The sequence below is a fragment of the Rhinichthys klamathensis genome, unplaced genomic scaffold (assembly GCF_029890125.1).
Source record: "Rhinichthys klamathensis goyatoka isolate OS25496 unplaced genomic scaffold, OSU_Roscu_1.1 h1tg000071l_1, whole genome shotgun sequence".
In the NCBI taxonomy this organism is placed as follows: Eukaryota; Metazoa; Chordata; class Actinopteri; order Cypriniformes; family Leuciscidae; genus Rhinichthys; species Rhinichthys klamathensis.
This window is the reverse complement of record NW_026606614.1, coordinates 654,862-676,493: the sequence shown is the minus strand read 5'-3', so window position 1 is coordinate 676,493 and position 21,632 is coordinate 654,862. Positions and strand designations below refer to the sequence as shown.

At 37.2% G+C, this 21,632-nt stretch overlaps 1 protein-coding gene across 1 annotated transcript; it reads right to left on the bottom strand.

Annotated features, from left to right (window-relative positions):
- Positions 1-1,046: 1,046 nt before the first annotated feature.
- On the bottom strand, positions 1,047-21,542 carry cspg4ba (chondroitin sulfate proteoglycan 4ba). The gene is made up of 10 exons (XM_056250578.1): positions 21,338-21,542; positions 16,084-16,247; positions 11,102-14,674; positions 9,161-9,634; positions 8,759-8,935; positions 7,021-7,219; positions 6,340-6,471; positions 4,686-4,858; positions 4,159-4,342; positions 1,047-3,643 (listed from the first exon to the last, which is right to left on the bottom strand). The coding sequence occupies exons 1-10, from the start codon at positions 21,393-21,395 to the stop codon at positions 1,611-1,613; spliced, it is 7,167 nt and encodes a 2,388-aa protein (XP_056106553.1). The 5' UTR covers positions 21,396-21,542; the 3' UTR covers positions 1,047-1,610.
- Between the last annotated feature and the right edge of the window lie 90 nt (positions 21,543-21,632).

Here is a 21,632-nt window from a genome sequence, read left to right as displayed (position 1 = left end):
TCTGTGTGTGCCTTCTATTCACATCCAAAAGAAGAGTAGCTCTAGTGTACAAGGCAAAAAGTCACAATATCCATCTAAATAAAGAAACTGCACCTGAGTTGAGGTCTATATTGATATATTGAATTGAAATGCTTTATGAAGTACTAGATCAAAAAAAATTATCCCATTTTGCTTAAGAGCTGAACAGGAGTCAAGATGGCTGGATTGCAAAACATGTTCCATTTATTGACAGAACAATTCAGTGTATCAGACAAATAACTCATAAATGAGGAAAAATATACAGTGACACATTTGCTGAAGGACTGAACCTATTGTAAATAGAGTGGATTTAGTTTCAGCTTGCGGGTTGTTTGAAATCCACATTGGCATTTTTGTACAATACAGAGGGCATAAAAATGCTATAGCATATTTAAAAACTACAGTTCATAAATGTAGGGATATGTCCACACCACAGCTGCTAAAATTAATTGAATATATTGAATTGGATGCTATATGTAGTTCAAATGTAAGTAACACAGAGTTTTATTTACCACAAATAAAGAAATCAGTGGCAAGAATCCAGTGGTTTCCTCACATTGCATCATTTAAAGATGTATGGTATTTACTTCTAAGTACCTGAGAGTACAAAAACATTTAGGTTACATAAACATTCAATAACGACACACAAATATATAACACGCATAAAGTAAAACATACCCAAAATATACATAGTAGTGTCGTTGAAATGTGCACACCACACCTATATTTTTTCAGTGCTGGAATATATGTCATTATAATATTTCAGAAATTCTAAAATCATTAATAAATATCCTTACGGCTTTAAATAGTTTCAGTATATAAAACATAGTAACACATAATGTTATCCCATTGAAATGAATTCAGTGTAATACATTTTTTTTTTTTTTTACTTTGTTATTTGAGGTAGACACAAAAATTACTCTTAAAACACCCAGAATCACTTGTGTCTTCACACATGACTTTGAATTTATATATATATATATATATATATATATATATATATAGAAAAAATACAATAGACCTTTTTCAAATACTTAAGTTTGTCAATGAGGATTCAAAATCATTTCACACAAATTCACACTATTTTCTAAATTCATGTTATCGATCTTATTGTTAATGATTCATCCATGTATACGTTTCATTTTTGTTTTGACCTTGTAATTTTTAAACATCATGTCATAACTCGATCTTCTGGTGAAAGGACACTTCTCTTTGGTGGCATATGTTGGACTTCTCCAATCATTTAAACCACTTAAACCCCGCCCCTTTCTTACAACTGACCACAAACTTGTGTTCAGCCCTGCTTCCATCTAATCAACAACAGATACATAATCTGACTGTTTCACACAGAAGCATGTCACAATACAGAAGAATATATCTGTCTCCCAAATTTTTATCTGGATGTTTTCCTCCCTAGTTTTTAGGTTCTTGGGAAAATGCTGATTATTTGCAAACATCAAGGCTGCAAGTACATGTATATGCAAAAACCAAATAGTTAATTGAGACTTGTGGGGCCACATAACTAGAAGATGTAATGTTTCAATCACATTTCAGTCAGTGATTATCAGAGATTACAGTGATGAATCTGAAGGTCATACCCAGTACTGATTGTTTCGCAGGGTGGGGTTGGTGGTCCTGCAAAGCTGTGAAACTTCAGGCTCCAGGTCTTCAATAGAGCACAGAGACACAGATTGGCCATAATGGGAGTTTTTAATTCCGGTTTGAAGTCTAGTTATGGCTGAACTTCCAGCGTTTCTTGGAGTAAGAGGAGTGACGGTTACGATGGGGACAGTTGCAGGCCACTGTAGCTGGTCTTGATTGTTCGGTTGAGCTGGAGGACCTGATGTCCTCTTTAAACGCTTTGGTTTCTTCCTCCAGTTCCTTCTTAAGAGCAGCACTGACACGACCACAATGATGACCAGAAGCAGAAGAGCAAGAAGGGGCAAAAGGATGATCATTGAATTTGAGGAGAAGCTCGTCTGGGAAACTGACTCTACTTTCACTGGGTTATCATTTATGGGATAAATCTCCTCCACCCCATGGGTTGGTTTCAGGTTAGTCGTACCCATGTCATTGCTGTTTGAAATACCCCAACGGTTGCGACCTTTGAATCTTGACCCAGATTTGGTCACCTGTTGTGTCGTACGCACCGGTGGAGGTGTTGAGGATGGAAACAAACTCATTTCAGCGGTTTGGTTGCGAAAAACAGGTCTGAGTGTGGACATTGGGATCATTGTTGACATCTCCAGAGTGGGAACATGAGGTACGATGCTGAAAGCGAAAATCCCAGTGGCAGGTTGGACGTTTTTGGCTTTAAGCACAAATCCGAAAGAGTCATTTACTTCATGGACACCCGTCAGGTTTGCCTTTAACTCAATGGCCAGTTTATCCTGCTGTAGTTCACTAAATGTGAAAAAGCTCACAGATTCGGCTTTCCTTCCCTTGCCGCTGGTCACCCTGACAATCCTGCCATTCTGCGGTAGTGATGTTATTTCAAACAATGGGTCATTAGCACTCAACAAAGCCAGTTCAGACACATTTAGCAAATGTGGCTTCAGTTTAATTCGAATTCCGTTTGGAAACGTTGCCCTTTCTGTGTACTTAATGAGAGGTTTCACAGTGATATTAACTACTTGGTTAGTTAGGTTCGCTTCTGTTGTGAAGGCCGCAAACTCAAAGTTATCATGGGACGACTCAAGGTTGACCATGTGATATCTTAGCTTTTCCGCCTGGAGATCATCTTGACTGAAAACAGTGACGTCCTCATTGTCCAGTAGGAGTTTACCGTACTGTGGCGGTACTGTGATTTTATAGTGCACTGTATTGTTTTTACCATTGGTCACTGCTGCGAGGTGTGACCGTGTGAGGGTTACAGAAGTGTGTCCCTGGTCCAGTAGCACCTCTGTGTTGTTAACAAGCAAAAGAGTGATCTCTATGACTTCCAGATTGAACAGTTTATATAATGGACGATGATGACCGTCGGTGACGCTGAAGTAGAACGCTCCAGATGAAGGACTGCCATCGTGAACAAAGAACACCTCTCCATTATTGATCTGAGCCTGAGAGAAGGAGTCCACGGACTCATTCAAGTGCTCTGCAATGGCTAGGAAACCATTGCTAGGTTTGCTAATCACAGTGTATTGGATTTCAGTGGGTGGGTTATCCAGGTCAACCACCCTTAAGTTGTTGGGTCCGATAGCCATGGTGTCCCCCTGTACAACTTTGAGGCTGGGGGCTTTGGTCTTTAGAACAGGTGGTTGATCATTTATGGGGATTATAGTGATGTTGAATGTTTCTGACACGACCTCTGTATCTAGGGGGCGGGATGGTGGTTTGCTCTTTAGGTTGAGATACACATCAAAGTCAAAATGGTCACGGGTGGTCTCGGAGTTGTCGTGATGGTATGTGATTCCATACTTGTTTAGAATGAACTGAGAAAAATTGGGCTTTTCTTTTGTAAGATTTCGTTCCCCAACGACGATGACACCATGCTGTGGAAGAGATGTGACCTGGTACCAAACCTCATAAGAACTGCGCTTGGATTCAGGTTGTTTAGTTATAAGATTGGATGCGTCCAGCATTGATTTGTCAATTAGCACTTTATCTCCTTCAGTTAGTTCCACACCTGAAAAAAAGCCATGACATTTCAGTTAGAATGTCAGATTTAGAGTATACTTGACCATTTCTAGGATATTCATGTTTAATTCATCATTTATATTTAATAATAATGTTTTTTAATAAAAATGTTTCTTGAGCTCCAAATCAGATCATATTAGAATGATTTCTAAAGGATCATGTGACACTGAAGACTGGAGTAATGAAGCTGAAAAGTCAGCTTTGCTATCATAGGAATATCATAGGAATTACATTTTAAAATATATAAAAATAGAAATATAATAGAAAATAGTTATTTTAACTTGTAATAATATTTCACAATATTATGTTGTTGTTTTTTTATTACTGTATTCTTGATCAAATAAATGCAGCCTTGGTGAGCTGAAGAGACTTCTTTCAAAAACACATATATATATATATAATTAAATGTGTAAATAATTAAATATTCTTTATGCTTCGGGACTCAACTTTATCGACTGTAAACTATTTAATATTAATTGTTTTTGTCAGATTTTCACACTGTACCTTTATTTTTAAGGAGCACAGAACTTTGTTCAGGTCCAACATTTTCGTACGAAATGTCAATGTCGAACGTCTGGGTTTCAAGCGTAGCAGGAGGAGATGACACAGTAAAAGAGAACTTATCTAGTGCTGCCCATCCCAAAGAGGTCCCATGACTTTGCTGATATGCTACTTCACTCGCATCCACCTGTAATGATTACAGTTCCATGAGTAACTAAAACATAAAACATGAAAAATGCCCCCAAATCCTCAAAAAATCTTAGACATGACTGTAAAATATTATTTCCTGATATACAGTAACACATTTAATTCTCTTTCAGCATATCAACATTGTGTCTTTTGAAAGTATCAGCACAAGCTTATATTAGCACCAAATCCTCTTGTGCCGGCTAACTAGGACATGTTACATTCAGCTTTCAAACATGACAGGCCCTCAGATTATGCTCATAGTTAAAGTAAATTTATAATTCATTGCCTTGCACTCTGATATGCATGGCACTGACATGGGAAAAGAGGTTGGAAACACTCACCATTTGTTGTGTGAACGATGAAATATCTGTTGTGGTCTTGTCTGCCTGCAATTTGACCAGTTTTCCAAATTTCGGGGGATTGATCACAGTAAAATAAATGGTTCGATTTGTGATGCCAGAATCATCATTCGTTACGGCCTGAAGAATGTCGGTTGAAATCAAGAAAAAGGAGCCTAGATGAAAAAAAAAAGACAATAAGAATAGCCCCGGAAACTTCCAAAACAACACATTGGTCTGGTACATGCTATAAACAAAACCACATTGTCTGGTGTATGGGCTTTGAAATGTGAATGTTTAGCTTTTTTAGGTTATGTTAAACAGAAGTGCATCTGAACCAGGAATTACAACCAAAAACAAATTTGGAAGTTATATTTGCTTCAGAAGTATAAACACAGTCAAAGATTGAGGGTAGGGAAGTATTTCGAGATCCTGTTTCAGAATACTTATGTTAAAGCACATTAGAGTGACTGAATTCGAACAACTTCGAGCTATATTACAGGAAGGATTTTGCTTAAATAATCTACAAACTCCTTTCATGACTTTAATGGAAAGTCATCCATTCTGTATTTATAGTTTTCTGTTGTGTCTAACCATTTGAAAGAAGCCCTGAACACAAAGGCCACGAGAATAGCTTGACAGGATGTGGCATTGAGAAGCATTTGTGAAGAGTGGCATTAATTTTAACACAATAATGCATCTATTGGTCAAACTTACTGTTGATTCATTAATTTATAATCAATTATTACTATTTAAATTCCTGTCCATGTTCCTGTCCAAAAATTGATTAGGAATAAAGTAATGAAATAAACTGGAAAGTAACATTAAAAGGAAAAGGGAACAAAAGATTAATGAACTTCATGAACAAATAAATTCAGTTCGTTAGAAGTTAGGCAAACCTCTGTGAAACATTATGTATGAAGCCATTTCAGATGCTACCATTTAGTTTAGTGTTGCTATCCATTTATAAAACTGAAAGAAAGCAGAAAATGCAGAAGTTGAAAGTGCAGCAGCTGTTATTTTCTTAGACAATGCAATTTTTTTCTAGCTGTGGTATTAAATGTGGCATATGAGTAAGTGTTTCTAAAATGAAGCAAATGACTGTAGTCTAATAACTTTAGGGACTTTCAAAGGCTCTCCACTGAGCTATTTATAGCCCGAGAATTAAAGCCGTTTTGTTATTACATGGTTTGGTTGCACTAGGATTGAGAAACCATAAAACACTATGAAACCATGAAACACTGTGTTGATGCTCAGACAGAGACTAAGAAGTCTTAACTGTCTACGAGTGGGTGGAGACAGCGTTGTTGACTTTATACAGAGCGGAAAGGAGGCGTCAATCTGGTGCTCTGACTTGACATGAGAGGCAGCCAGATGCTGACCTCACTGCTGTGAATAACATGACGTTATTTTACTCTTAACTCCATAAAAAGAGATGGAGAGCCCAATTTGTTCAGGTACTTATACGGCCTGAGATTCCATACAAAATTAAGAAGTACTACAGAGATCTAAAATACTGTCTCTACAATGATTTTATGTTTATCCTTAATAAAATCTAATATTTGATATCACAGAAACTATTTCATTATAGATAATCTGTGTGTGACAGAATATACCACATTACTGCTGAAGTTCACCTGATATTAATCAGCATTACCTGGAAACACCTTAAGAGGTCCAGCCTTCTCTAGAGTAAGAACCAGGGCACGAGCTGTAATACTGAATATCTGTCTGGGAGCAAAGTTCACACCATCATTCACTTGGAAGTTAAAGCCTCCTGCCATTGGGCCTAAGAAGAAAAAAAGAGCAAACAACATCATTTCCAGGGATTTAAATATAGTTCACAATGCACTGCAGCATCAAAGAAACTTTTTAAACCTTTGATGCCACATAATTTAACAACTCCTTTTATGTGATCTCTTTTATCGTACTGCACAGCTTACTATACTAAGCATGGTGTCTCAAAAATAAAAAATAACAAACACATATATATATATATATATATATATATATATATATATATATATACAACATATAAACTCAGACACAATCTTTATTAAAGGTTCCTTCTCAGTCTAATTTCATTTATTATCCATAACAGAATCTCTTGGATGAAGTACACCATGTCAAAGTAATTATTCTGTAACACAGTTTAACTCGAACCAATTTTCGCCTAAAATGGACAAAAACGGGAGGAACAATGCTGTGCTATGATTCAAAGCACAACACTGACATCTAGTGGTTGAAACACAATGACACAGACCTTGTAAACACAATCTGACAATGTGAAAAATGCTTTATTTTAAAAATAAATTAAGATTGTTTAATGATATCTCACCACTATGTACAAAAAGCAGTTGTCTCTGGTCAATGTGAGCTTGAGTAAAGTTCATAATGGGCCTGTTAGGGGCAGTCTTCAGAGCCAGGTGACCATTGCTGGGTTGGGTAATGATGTACTCAATCTGCTCAGGGATTGTGTCCTCATCTTCTGCATTCAGATCCTCACTGGTGATTTCTGTGACAGAGTCAACCCACACCTGAGTAAACAATCAAACAAATAATGAGGCACAGATTAGTGCTTGAAAGGCTTGTAGATCACTGAATGGTAACTGGCATATTGTTAGGGAAATCTAAAGTTAGATATATTAAATTAAAATTCTGAAATCCCTGAATAACACGTTTCTGCTAAAACACTCTCCTGAGTTTCACACCTTGGCTTTATTCATACCAAGTCATGGTACACTGATTGAATCTTACTTCAACTAAACACAGTTTAGGGAAAACAATCTTAACTCAACTAATCTGAATGCAAATCAGATACCAAAGAACAATACAAAACACAGAGATAAGGAGACATCCTGACTCCAGCAGAAGAGTAATTTTTGGATTTCCCATTGTTATGGATCTGCCAGATTATCAAGAGTGTAGTGTAGATTAGGATGTTCAAAAGAATCAGGATGAACACTCTTTTAACAGCTAAAAAAATAGAGGATGCAAAAAATAATCAATTATTTTTTAGTGCTGTCGGGACGGATTTCTCAGGAAATTGCATGCATACGGGATTCACCCGCATGTGTCACATCATATCTGTACATAGATAAAAGAAGCACTGGCTGTGGGACGCGCAAAGCGGAACATTTGTTAAATTGATTATGGATCATTCAAAATGGCAAACCTCTGGGAAATCACCAGTTTTAAAAACAAGCAAACAAAAATGTTATTTTGTTGTCCATCTGCTCTGATAAGATATTCTGCATCCATGTGTACACTGGTACCTCAAACCACATTCATCTGTGCAGAGGAGCAGCGCCAAAGCATAACCAAAACCATGTTCTTCCTGTTTTTTAACCTCTAGAGGGCTAAAAGTTACAGTGTAGTTTTAAAAAAGTTCAAATGTAAGATTAGAGAAAAGATTATAAATAATGTACATCTGAATGAAGTCCCTTTTGACGAAAAAACATGAATGTAGACAAAGACCTAATAGTTTCTCTAAAACCCTGTTGAGTAATTGAATACAAAGCACTGAAATACATAAACCAGATTGTCATCATTTGTAATAAAAATTAGCAAACATGCATTATAAAAGTAGCAGTGGTGAGCCACCTTGTGGGTTTTGTAAATATTTAAATAGTAGTGTTTGAAATCAACAAGCAAAATCGTGTCATTTGAATAATTAAAGCTAGAGGAAAACCTCCTGTAAATACTGTTGTGAGAGTTTTTCAGCTGACAAATCCCTGAAGTTTAAAAGCACGACACTGAAATGTCTTGAGGAATCTGAAGCATGTGGAGCAGCCCATTTGACTGTCCCTGGTCTGTGATCTGTGGCTTAGACTTCTCTTGAAGTTAAAGCCAATGATTTTCATGTCTACAACTAGTCGTCTTATGAGGCTCAGAAACAACTGTGTACTTGTCTCTATTCTTCGACTGATGGAAAACAAAGGGAAAGATACAAAATTAAAACAGTACACAAATTTCAACATCTTTTCTCCAGATCCCCGCAGAGTTCTCATACTCCATAAAACATTCTCGGGACTTGAACCTCAGTCATAAAAAGAGTTTATAAATAGTAATCTCACCCTGAGAACCCTGTTGGCTGTAATGGCTGGAGGCTCGTCATTGACGGCTGTGATCTGGACATGCACAGTCCATGGTGCACTGTGTTTTCGCAGGTCTGTGTCATTTGCTGTGACAGTAAAGTGGTCCTCCGAGGTCTCTGTGTTGTCGTGGACATAATAAATAAACTCTTGCTCCACCTGCCATGTAAAAATAACAATATATTATTATAATATTATTATTATAATATAAACATAACATTACAAAGAGAAAAAGTGACTGAAATATTATTATTTTTAAATAAATAAATAAAACTAACAAATAAATAAATATATAATAATTTACTAAAAATATTTGAAGTGATTATTTATGACTTTTCATAATTTATTTTCCCAATATTATGTTCAAAATTGGAAAAAATTTACCTGCTTCCTTGTAAAGTAAGTTGTGGAAATCCCTGGGAAACGTGAATTCTCAATGCGGCCATGCAGGGGACCCTCTGAGATGTAGTACACAAAATTGAGGCCAGAGAAATGTGGTTTTTTTACTCTGATGATGTCATCTGTGAGAGCTTTAGATGCCCCTTCCTTCAGAGTGATATTGGACACCTCAATGGGTATAAGGCATGGGATGATATCCACAGACATGATGATGTCACTGACCTCTGCGACCCCGTTGCTGGCCTCCATGGTGAATGAATCACTCTCTTGGCCAGGTCCCACCTGTACATACTGAATGTTGCCATCATTAACATCTCGCTGGGAAAAGGTCACTAATGGATCCTCTAGTGTTCCTTGGTACTGATATTTACTCTCAATAAAATGCCGTAAATAGCCATGAGATGGAGCAACTTTGATGGTGAAGGATATTTCTGAAGGTGAACTAGCCTCATGAGTCACCTGAAGAAAAACAGACATAATATTTTATTTCTGCATGCAACATCCAGCGTCGGGGAGCAACTAACTACAAGTAGCGACACTACTAACTTAACCCTTTAAGTGTCACCCCCCTTTTTTTGAATATACATGAAAATGCACATTTCGAACTTAAATGGTTGTAATTCAAGAATGCTTTGGAATATAGACGTAAGATTGGTCTTGTTTTAAAGAAGACATTTGGCAGATTTTTGTAGAAGTGAAATAAATTAAGAAAGTGAAACAGAAAAAAAGTTATAGAAGTTTGAGTTTATGAAAATGTACAATGTAAAAAATTTAATTATTCATATTTTATATAAAATACATATTTTTAAAACCTGGGCGACTGTAAAACGGCAAAAAAATCAAAGCCAAAAATCTGAACAAGTTGTGTTTCAAATTTTAGGTTGATATCTCAAAAAATGAGCTTTCAGTAAGATTTTGTTTGGGCGCAGTACCAAACTTTTTCACTAGGTCACAACCAGACTCCATTACTGCCCATATAAGGGCGCCTCCATTTCCATATGTGTTTTGAGTGAAAGGAACCATTATTTCCACAATTTTCATACAATTTATGAAGTAGACATCCTATTCAGAAGTAATATGAGAAATTTGGCAGATTTTGATATGATTTCAACCTCTAAGAAACATAAAAAGAACACGCATGTGCATTTTAGCTTCCTGCCACATCATATAATTTTTTTCTTTATATAAAAAAAAAAAATTCAGACCTTTTTTTTTTAAATAATTGAATTGATGCTATCTTTTGAACTCTTGGCATGAAAACAAACTGAGGTTTCTACCCTTCTTTCATGATTTTTCATGTTCATCACTATTTCAAAATAAAGGTCTAAGAGTATGAAAATATTATTGTTGCAAATTGATAAATTACGGCTCCTCTGTAATTTATTTTAAAAATATATCACCAAATATGGAAACTAGAGATTGTAAGCTTTCAAATGATATATAGTTTGTCAAGATTAGTTTAGGTTTAGTATGGGATATTACTGTTTTAAAAATGTAAAGGATTTGGGCCCACCGGTGGGCCCGTGACACTTAAGGGGTTAAATACATTTTTATTTTCAGCAATTTTTTTTGCTTTTTTCCAGTAACAAGCTACTTTTTCCATCAATAAGTAGTGAAACGGTCCTGTCTCTGGCTGAATACGGAATTGCATATTAGCATAGTATTCTAGTTTGCTACTCCGAATTTAGCCTCTCACATAAGTGTCAGAAATTCAGATTCATTAAAGTCAATCATTCATCCTAAATGGTCCCATAGGTAGCAAATAAAAGTCTTATTCATTCTAGTGAATGAACATAAGAGCCTTCAAACAACTACACAACAACCTGTTATTGGTAAAAGATATCAATCTATAACAGGATTCCCTTGAATCAGTAATATATTGCTAAAAATTGCCCAATAAAAGCTCTAACTGATGTGGATATTTACCTTGAGTTTACTGCTCTCAATCTTGACTGGTTTCCCCTCATCCACCAGCAAGGTTTTATTATGAAGGATGATGGGTGGCCTTTGATGGCTTTCCAGGTACACTTTCACATGGATTTTAACATCAAGCCGTAGGTCCTTTGCTTCCACCAGGAGTGTAAAAACATCAACAAGATTCTTACTGTTATCATGATGATAAGACAAGTAGTCATTTCTCAGGTCATTCTGGGTGAATGACTCTGTCTTGCTGTCTTTTAAATACAGACTTCCATGTTTTGGAGCCTCTTGGACTTTAAATATTATTTGACTGTCATTTCGGATGTCAAGATTTGTATCCACGCTAAAGTTTGCATTACTAAGTGTCTTGGCTTGCCCTTTCTGAACCAACAGGCCTGTGTTGTTGCCAGTTTTTAAATAAGCATCCTGTGTGCTAATATCCAACAGAGAGGACACATAGTGCTTGCCATCTGACACAAAGAGGACAAAACGGCCAGAGTTCATCCCATGGTGAATAAACAGCACTCGTTTCTGTTCTAAGTCTTCTTGGCGAAACTGGTACAGCTTATGTGAAGTGTCATTCACAAGAACCAAATCCCCCATTGGGATACCACGCCGGGTGTAGATAAGCTGCCCATCACTAAAGTCTGAATCTGCATCATGGTAGCGCAGGTCATCGAGTGTAAGTAATCTCTGTCCATTTCTGACAACATTAAATACTTTGTCTACAATGCGGATGGGTTTCTCATCATTAACCAGCTGTATCGAGATGTTAAAGATGCCTTCCTTGGAACCAATGTCATTATCTCTTATAGGAAGCTTTGTTACTGGGCCTGTGGAGGCTATGAAGGTAAAACTATCAAGAGTTGTTTCACTGTCATCATGAACGTACATAATACGCTCCTCAAGAACATCCTGATTGGTAAAGGACATAATATTGTCAAAGTCTTTGGTAGAGTTGGACAAGTTGATTCGCATTAGCTTACCATGTTGCGGCATCTTTGTGATCGTGTAGTAAATCTCTTTAGTGCTTAGAGTTTCAGCAAACAATTCATCCTTTGTGATGAGTTTACTTTCACCTTCAAGAAGTGACAGCCCATTGTTTGTCAAGAAAATGCTGTTGACATCTGCTTTAATATTGATTTTAAAAATGTGACTAGCAGAATGTGCATGCTTTGAGAATACATGGAAAACAAATTCATCACTGGTGTCCTCGTATGATCTTTCCACAAGTTTGTATTCGACTTTCAGATCTGTGATATCCCTTTGACAAAATGTGGAATTCACATCTAAATTGGCATTATTCACTTCAATTATTCCTCTTTTTGGTAAAGTCAACAATCTAAAACAAAGCTTATCCTCAGACAAGCTTACACCGTGTGCTGTTACATACAGATGCTCAGGGTCAATTACAGCTCTTGTAATTTTGTCCAGCTCTACAGGTTCATTGTTCTCTATTGTGTAGTCTATCCACTTTACCTTTATGGGAAACACCAGTTCTTCAGTAGCTCTGGAGGCCACAGTTACTTTACACTTGAAATGGTCAGTGCTATTACTTGTTTGAATGGACTGGTGGGTGCTAAGGTACCTCAAACGCTCCTTTTCAAGAACTCTTTGGGAGAACGAGCTGGTGATTTTCCACTCTCCACTTGAGTGCATCCTCTGGAGCTCACCAAATTTTGGTGGCTCAATTACATCATAACGAATGTCAACCACCTGCTTCAATGCATTGGTCCAGACGGCCAGTTGCTTGGTGCTTAACAGAAACATCTCTCCTTGAGTCACTTCCAGACCCGTGGTATTGGAGATTTTATACTCAAGTTCCACAGCCATGATTCTAAGCACCACTGTGTTACTCACCTTCTCTCCATCACTGACTCTTAACACAATCCTAGAGTTCCTCACACCCGTGTGGATGTAATATATCTTACCGTCTACAAGAGCTGAATGGGAGAAAGAAGTTACTGGTGTACCTGCATTGTCTTCATTCTCCAAATACCCTGCATCAGAATTAAGGTTCCCTAACACAGAATAAACAAGGTCTGTGTAATTGCTGTCAATGTCTATGGCTTTCAGAACATCAGTGGTCAGCCTCTTCTTGGAGTTCTCCAAAAGAATAAACAGATTCCCCTCAGGTAGACTCAACTCAGGAGCGTCGTTGGTTGGCGTGACGGTGACATTATACCGGTACAACTTGTGTCCTTTCAGATAGCTTGGCACTTCCTTTCTGCTACTGGAGAATACAGAGAACATGAAGTAGTCCTGTGGGTCTTCAGATCCCCCATGGATGTACATCACCCTGCCGTGCCACAAATCCAGCATGCTGAATGTTTGCTCAGCCTGCTCCTGGTCTACATCAAGCCTAAGTTGACCATGCACCGGCTGCTCTTCAATCCTAAAGATGATCTGAGACTGACGAATGCCAAGCTTCTTGAAATCGAGGTTCACTTTAATATGCTTAGAATCCAAGGCTCCTCGACCCCCTTCTGGGACAACAAGGTTCCTAAGCTGTAGAAAATTGTGTCCATAGTTTTTGACAAGACCTTTGGCTAGGGTGGACACATCTGTGGGTGGCAGCTGAGTGACAGAGTCAACGAGGGTCATGGGAAGGGTTGTTGGGCTCACTGTGGTGCTTATTTCCAGCTCCTTTTCAGGATCACAACCAACAGAGATGTCTTTGGTTACCACAGCATTGGGAAGACCCATTTTGGCATTATTTATTTTAATGTCTCTGAAGCATCCTTTGAAGGAGCCACCTTTAATACGCTTCCCTGCTACAGAGGAAAGACCTACCTTTCTGACCTCAGAACGTGTACCGTCATCGATTCCACCAAGGAAAAGGAAACCTTTCAGATGAAAGGCTTTTGATCTGGAGCTAATTATGGACTTTACAGTCTCTCCATCTACTGTGAGTTGGAGGCTTTTTGGAGTGAAAAAGAGCTTAACGTCATGCCATTTGTTGTCATTGATGAAGGTGAGGGAACGTAGTTCTGTTTTACTTCCATCTTTACCGACCACGGCAACAAGGAGACCTTTCTGGAGCTCCAGGGCGACAAAATCTCCTTGTCGAGCTGAGCTGTACATAACGATCCCTTCTTCAGCTGACGTGTGGATTGAGCATTCAAAAGCCCACTCATGTTGTGCTGTCCAAGGTGGAAGGGATATGTAAGCCTGTGAGCTGAAAAAACTGATCGGGTCATCCTCATTGGCAAAGAACTGAGGGCTGCATCCTAGGGAAACCTCATAGACATTCTTGAACCCAGAGTAGGGCCTCAGTGATGAAAGGAGATTGTGCTGATTAAATATTACTTCATCGAGGCAACCACGGAAGCCATTGAGATCTCTGGAAAGATAAGCCTGATCCAAACCTCCAGTACCACCCACATATAGGCCGTCGTTGATGTGCAGCTCTCTCTCTGGGCCTGGCATTCGCAGACTGGTCTTGGAGTGGTTGTCCACAGTCAGTGTGACGTTATATAACTCATGGAGAAGCTCTGCAGTGTGCCAGGCCAGATCATTTAGCTGGGTTCCACTGTCTGAGAAAAGGACCTGCTCTCCAGAGCCCAGATCCATCCTTACCTGTGAATGACAGAAACAATGTAAAAAACCCCCCAAAAAACCTGTCTTTACACACTCATACATAAAACACTTTTATTTTTCAATAAAATACACTGTACACTATAAAATACACTATACACTAAACCGCAAGGTGGTGGTAGCTCTGTGAAAAATGTTAAAGATTTTTTCTTTTAATTTAATAATAAAAAACGTTCACGTTTCAGCATATTTCAGATGTTTATTGTGGAAAGTATTTACAAATTAATCAGAATTGTAAAAAAAATTTCATGCTAGGTTAATACATAAAACATTAAACAAAGTATTTAACATTAAAGTACACTTAAAATATTTAAAGTAAAAAAAAAATCCAGACAATATTATGTTTCAGTACAGTGACAATATAAATGCCAATTATTTAATTTTGTCAATAACATGTTGGTGTTGCTATAATATCTATAATATTTTTTACACAGTATAAATGGAGAAACAATATAAAGGAATCAAAAAGTTTGAAAACCCCTGAGTTTTAGGTCTAACAAAATGTTTACTATAACAGGAGTTATTATCTGAATTGCAAAGAAAATGTGTAAAACTATTTTAATCATTAGCATTTGTCTAAAGCTCATTCATTTTACTCTTAACATGAAAAGTCACTGTCCTTACAAGACAAAATTGTCATGGCTTGCTGAATATTTCTACCTTTTCCTCAACTGAAAGCAATTATAACCTGTGATGTATTCGAAGAGGGTCACAGTCAAAGGATAGCAAAAGCACAATTTAATGACATATGATAAATGTGAGGGTTCAAAGATACTTTCAATTACAGTCAGACCTCAAAAAGTTCAGCACAATCTGTTCTGTTGTAGCCCTAAGATATCCTCTACAAAAGGAAAATGAATTTTACGTGAGTGCCACTGAGAGAAATGTAAAAACCAAAATCCATTTCAGAAATTCATGCAAGGATTTTGAACTGGATTGTGGGAGTTGATTTAATAAGATTCAACTCTAGCAGATCCTCCAGTCATGTACCTACAGTACTTCTCTCACAATGTCAACTAAGCTCACATTCTTCAGCCCTTAAGTCAGTGCAATCATCAGATTTGTATTGTATACCTTAAAAGAAGGTGGAAGAGTCTGTGGTGAAGCAACACAGTATCATAACTGGGCCAGTTTAAAATTCACTACTGCATTTCATCTGAAGAGGATGGTGTTGAGTTATTGTCTAATGCTGTCAGTCTTGATAAAAAGCTTTCAGAAATAACTTTTTATTATATTTTTTTTAAATGTTGCAGCAACTTAACATAATCCTTATAATAGCTCTAATTAGATTATTTTCAAGCCCAAACAGAATTGACATGTTTCCACATGTAGTTTTATTGTGGTAGATGATCTAAACATTGCTGAGGGTGAAATAGCAACATGTGACTCACCTGCAGTCTGCCAGCATTCATCTCCAGCAACAGGAAATCATTCTGCCCTGCAGCCAGGAAAAGCAGGCCACTCAGGCTGGAGGTGCGGAAACGAACGTGCAGTGTGTTACGGCTAGACGTCTCTGTCCCTTTTAACTGCACAAATCCATCACCATAGAATGAAGCTGCAGATAAGAGAACATCATCATGATGTGTGTTTAGTTTTTTTTGTTGTTGCCCTGAATGCTCCATGATTTCATTCAAATTGTTCATTTTTGCTTATTGTTAATGAGTTTCAATGTTGTGATTTAAACTTAATTACATCACTTTTCAATTACACTTAAACTTGGTGACTTTATAATGAATTGGTTTGTAGGAAGATTTGTTTACATTTAAATGGATAGTTCACCCAAAATAGTACATTTTGTTTTCATTTACTCTCTCTCATGTCATTACAAACCTGTATGGCTTTTTTTCTTTTCTGTGGACAACCAAAAGAAAATATTTTGAAAAAGGGGAATCACTTTGTATGTTTGCAACTATCTTCAAAATACTGTATATTCGAAACGAAAGTGGAAAAAATACAAATTGCAATCAACCAAAGCTGCACATTTCTGTATTTTTCTGATATTATAGCGAAAGACTCCCATAAACCTAAAATGCTTTTTACTGTTTTAAATTTGTTTGTGAGTCCTGTGAGTGCTGTCTGTTTTAATGCATCAACTGCAGTATGTGATAGCTTTATAAAGTTTTTCACAGATAAAATTGTTGATATAAGGCAGAATATTGTATCTCTAAACTATGATCCATCTATTCTTTCTCTCTGTTTCATCCTTTGAGTATTTTTAGTAATTTTAGTCAGTTTCTTTTCATTCACTTTAAAGATATTATTAAGATTTGATATGATAAGACATTTTTCCGACACATTTTTTCCTGCAGGTTTTTGATGTTGTTGGGCCTAGCATTTTAGCTATAATAAATAAGTCCCTTCTCACATGTATTGTTCCTAAATACCTAAAACATGCAACCGTTAAATCCATGCTTAAAAAACATAATCTTGACTTAAAGCTGCTGTAGGTAACTTTTGAAAAAATGTATTTGCTAAAACTGTCATTATGTCCTGACAGTAGAATATGAGACAGATAATCTGTGTAAAAATCAAGCTCCTCTGGCTCCTCCTAGTGGTCCTATTGCCATTTGCAAGAAATACACGCTCCCGGTCAGAAACAACCAATCAGAGCCAGGAGGAATGTCTTAGCAGTGTCAATCACGCTCGTGTACGCGCTGATCACACCCCTCTCTTGCAAAGCGCGAGCCGTCGTTCAAACTCAAGATTGCCGGCGTGCTGCAGCTGTGCTTATGACGGAGAAACAACCTAAACTGCCAATTCTCGAGTGACACCTGCTCATCAAACAAAGAGGTAAAAGGAAAAAGACTGATGAAGATAAACAAGCGAAAAAGAAAGAATGACACAGAGCCCATTGACTCGGTGTCAAAACTCTAGCCGCATAACATGTAGATAAAATGTCACACACTCTGCTAAGCAACAATTGAAACCTGCTAATTCACTGGCTTGTCATGTTGCTGAAATAATGTACTAGCACACCTTATCTAGCATTATATATCGCTAGAATAATTACTTACATACTGTAACGTTAGTTACCGTTATATTAACGTTATCTTACTAGCTATTTATAACTTATAGATAGAGTGCAACGTTATAAAGTTACATGTAGGCTATTGGAAAATACATAATGATTTGAGGACCAAGTTTGTAGTCAAAGTATGGGCAGGCCATAGTCAATGTAAAGCATATTATTGACGTTTAGTCCCTATTAGTGAATGTGCCATATAACTTTTTATCCGCCGTTATGGGTGGCCCTGTTTATAGCCTGCGCGTTCACGACAGGCTCCGCTGTGGAGGACGAGCTGTGGAGGGAGGGCTGTAGCGCAGCAGAGAGCAAGGGGTGGGACCTGTAAGTTGTGTTTGTTCAAATTTTCAGGCTAAGTCAACGTTTTCTCAAAACTCCCTACTGCAGCTTTAACCATATATACTTTCCATTATAGACCTATATCAAATTTATATTTTATTTCTAAAATCTTTGGAGTTGTTCCAAACAACTTTCTCTGAGTCATTTGAAGTTAAATTGTGTTTTTGAAGAATTCCAATCTGGGTTTAGAAAAAAAAAATATATCACAGTACCGAGTCAGCTTTATTAAGTTAAGTTTTTAATGATATTTTATTGTCTGTTGATTCTGTGATACTCTTACTCTTAGATTTAAGTGCTGCTTTTGATACTATTACTGTGGACTACAAAATTCTCATCTCATGACTTGAACAATGTGTGGGTATTGAAGGTTGCACTCTAAATTGGTTTAAGTCCTATCTGAATGCCAGAACGTTTTCTGTTTGTCTTGACGGGTTCTCTTCTGATGTTTCTGTTTTGGATTATGGAGTCCCTCAGGGCTTCATTCTGGCCCCTCCGCTGTTCTCGTTCTAATATGCTTCCTCTGGGGACTATTCTTTCTAAACATGGGGTGTCATTTCACTTTTACGCTGTCACTGGTGATACCCAAATTTATCTGACCCTAAAGAAAAATGACAAAAAAGGCCTAAGCTCATTATCAACATGCTTGTCTGATATAAAGTCCTGGTTTTCCTTAAATCTAAACGAGAGCAAAATGGTTATTGTTTCTGGCCCCTCAGGTGTTTCTGTTACTCCCGAGGGCAACCTGGGAGATTTGGTCCCCTATGTAAAACACTCTGTGAAAAACTTCTGTTATTTTTGATTCTGCTCTTAAATTCAATAAACAGAACAGATAAATACTGTAGTTAAATCTAGGGTTGTCCGATTAAGATTATTATCTAAGGCTAAGAGTTGCAGTTTGAGAGAGTGATCCATTCGTTCATTTCATCTAGACTTGACTATTGTAATTCTCTTTACATTGGAATGAGTCAATACAATATTAGTAGTCTTCAGATGGTTCAAAATGCAGCAGCCAGACTTTTGACTGGCTACCGGTTTGTTATAGAATTGATTTTAAAATTATGCTTTTTGTTTTTAAAGCTCTAAATGGCTTAGCTCCAAAATATCTCTCTGGATCTTTTGAAATTAAATAACTGCTAGATTATTAAGGTCATCTCAACAAAGATGGCTGATGGTTCCAAGATCTAGACTTAAGACAAGGGGTGACCATGCTTTTTCTAATGTTGGTCCAAAATTGTGGAATAGTCTTCCTCTATCCCTAAGACTATATCCACTAGATTTTAAAGATTTTAAATCTCAGTTAAAAACCTACCTCTTCACACAGGCTTACAACTGTTTTCTGATTGGTGTTTTTTATGTAAACTTTATCATTTGTTTTGCAGTCTTTCTTGTTTCTGTTTTTTAAATATTTATTCTGTTGCACAGCACAATGGCTACTGTTGCTTTTATTGTGCTATATAATTAAAAGTTAAATTAATTTGATTTGATTATTCTTTTGTAATCTTCACAATCATAAAGGTTTGGAACGACATGAGGATGAGCAAATGACAGAATTTTCATTTTTGGGTTAACTATCCCTTTAAAGTTACTTTTAGATTTTCACATAGACAATAAATAAAAGTGACTGAATGAATAAAATCAGCAACACTTGTCTTTATGACAGGCCGGATGGCGCCAGGGAAGCACTGTGATACCCATGTGCATGTGCTGGCATGCTCTGCCCTGACAGCACCCTGTTCTCAACATAAAAGACTCTGACATGGCCACATTGTCTTAGCCCTGCTGTCCATTGATGGAGGCCTGCATGGACGCAGCTGTTTTCTAACCCAGCCACTCCACATCACCCTTTAATCTACACTAATGTGTTCTACACTCTCATCAACCTGTCTTTGCAAGTGTTACTATAGGCATTTACACTCCACAATTTGTATGGGTACAGAACACTTCTACTTTGGGACTGAAATCCCATACTGATGTTTAGTGTAATGCTGTGAAACTATGCAAGTTTATTGTGGTGTCATTACTCATTTGTGATACTACAGTTGCATGAAAAAAAATTCTGTTCGAATGAATATTTATTTGTTTTTAAGTCCTTTGTTTACAATGCTCAAGGCACCATGCAAAGTTCAATGAAGCAATGTGATTCACTGAACTTTGCATGGCTGGCACAAGTAGCTGAATAAAATTGTGGAAATAAAGATTATATTATGTAATATAAGATTGGAATAACTTTTACAATGCAATGATGAGTAAAATATGTCAAGCCATACTTAACCATATTGGTCTAAAAATGCAAAGGAGCAATATTAAGACAACACATTTGATCAAAAGTACATCTACAATAATGATAAACATAAAAAATTGAGGTCAAACTTTGTGGTTAGAGATATACTAACAAACCTGAACTAACAGTAACAGAGGAGAAAACTAGAATGCCACTATCTTTAGTCTCTTTTTATCGCACAAAGAGAGCTTGAATCTGACATCTTGGGGATTTTATAAGTCTGGACACTGCACTCCAAAATAAGACCACAGAAGACATCAGACATCTTGATAATTCAGTGCAATTGCTATTGTGAAGCTCAACACTAAACAAATGCAACTGATGCAACAATTGGCAAATGACACTATATTCAAATGCACCACAGGAATCAGCATTTAAGTCATTTGCTCTTTGAATAATGCTGGATCGCTCTGAGTTTTTTTTTTTTCTGTTGTCCAAAGCTGCTTTTTTTTAACAGTTAGGAAAAACATGACCACTTGAATAAACATCCAAGCTAATAATATGCATTGCTTTCATAATGCAGTGATTCACTAGCATTAAAGCACGGATTTCATTGTTTTTTAATAACAAAAAAGGCTTTTTTCAGTACCTAGTACTGACATTTGTGCAAACTGTGAATATGAAATCTCTGAGAGCCACAAATCTGTGCAATCATGACTGCTATAGCCTATTCTGTACACAAAAAAAATTGGGTTCATGGTTTGGGTATGGAAGAGTCAACTGCAATCATGCATATTTTAATATATTTCTTTGTATTAACGTCAGTTATTCCACAAACAGAATATGACAAGACATTCTCATTACACAGACAGCAGTAAGTCTGGTTGTTCAAAAGTCATTGCCATACTGTCCTCTGATATGTGGGGGAAACGAAGGATCGTTCGCTTGGTCTTGCTGAATCCTCGCTCCAACTCAAACGTTTTACTCAAAGGTAGGCTAAATGGTGAAATACCCTTCTTACTGGCTTTACATTAGTCATACTTCAGCAATTTAAACAACTTACCCCCTTGTGCGATTCCGACAAAGATCAAGAGTAGTCCGTTTAAAAGGATCGTTCTCATTTTAACATCAATGCAGTGTTCATTCCGCTTGAAATGGAGAACGAGTGTGTTTTAAAGTCATTGTGTTAACAAATTCATGGCAGCTCGGTAACTCCTCACTTTAAAATCTTTTCCAAAAGTAACTTGTCTTCTGTTCGAGCAGTAACGTTAAGCAAGGAGCACTGGAGGAGAAACTCCGCCTCCGAGTCCTCGCGCTTTCTCTAGCTTCAGATATTTGCCCCTCACCCCGCCAACAGC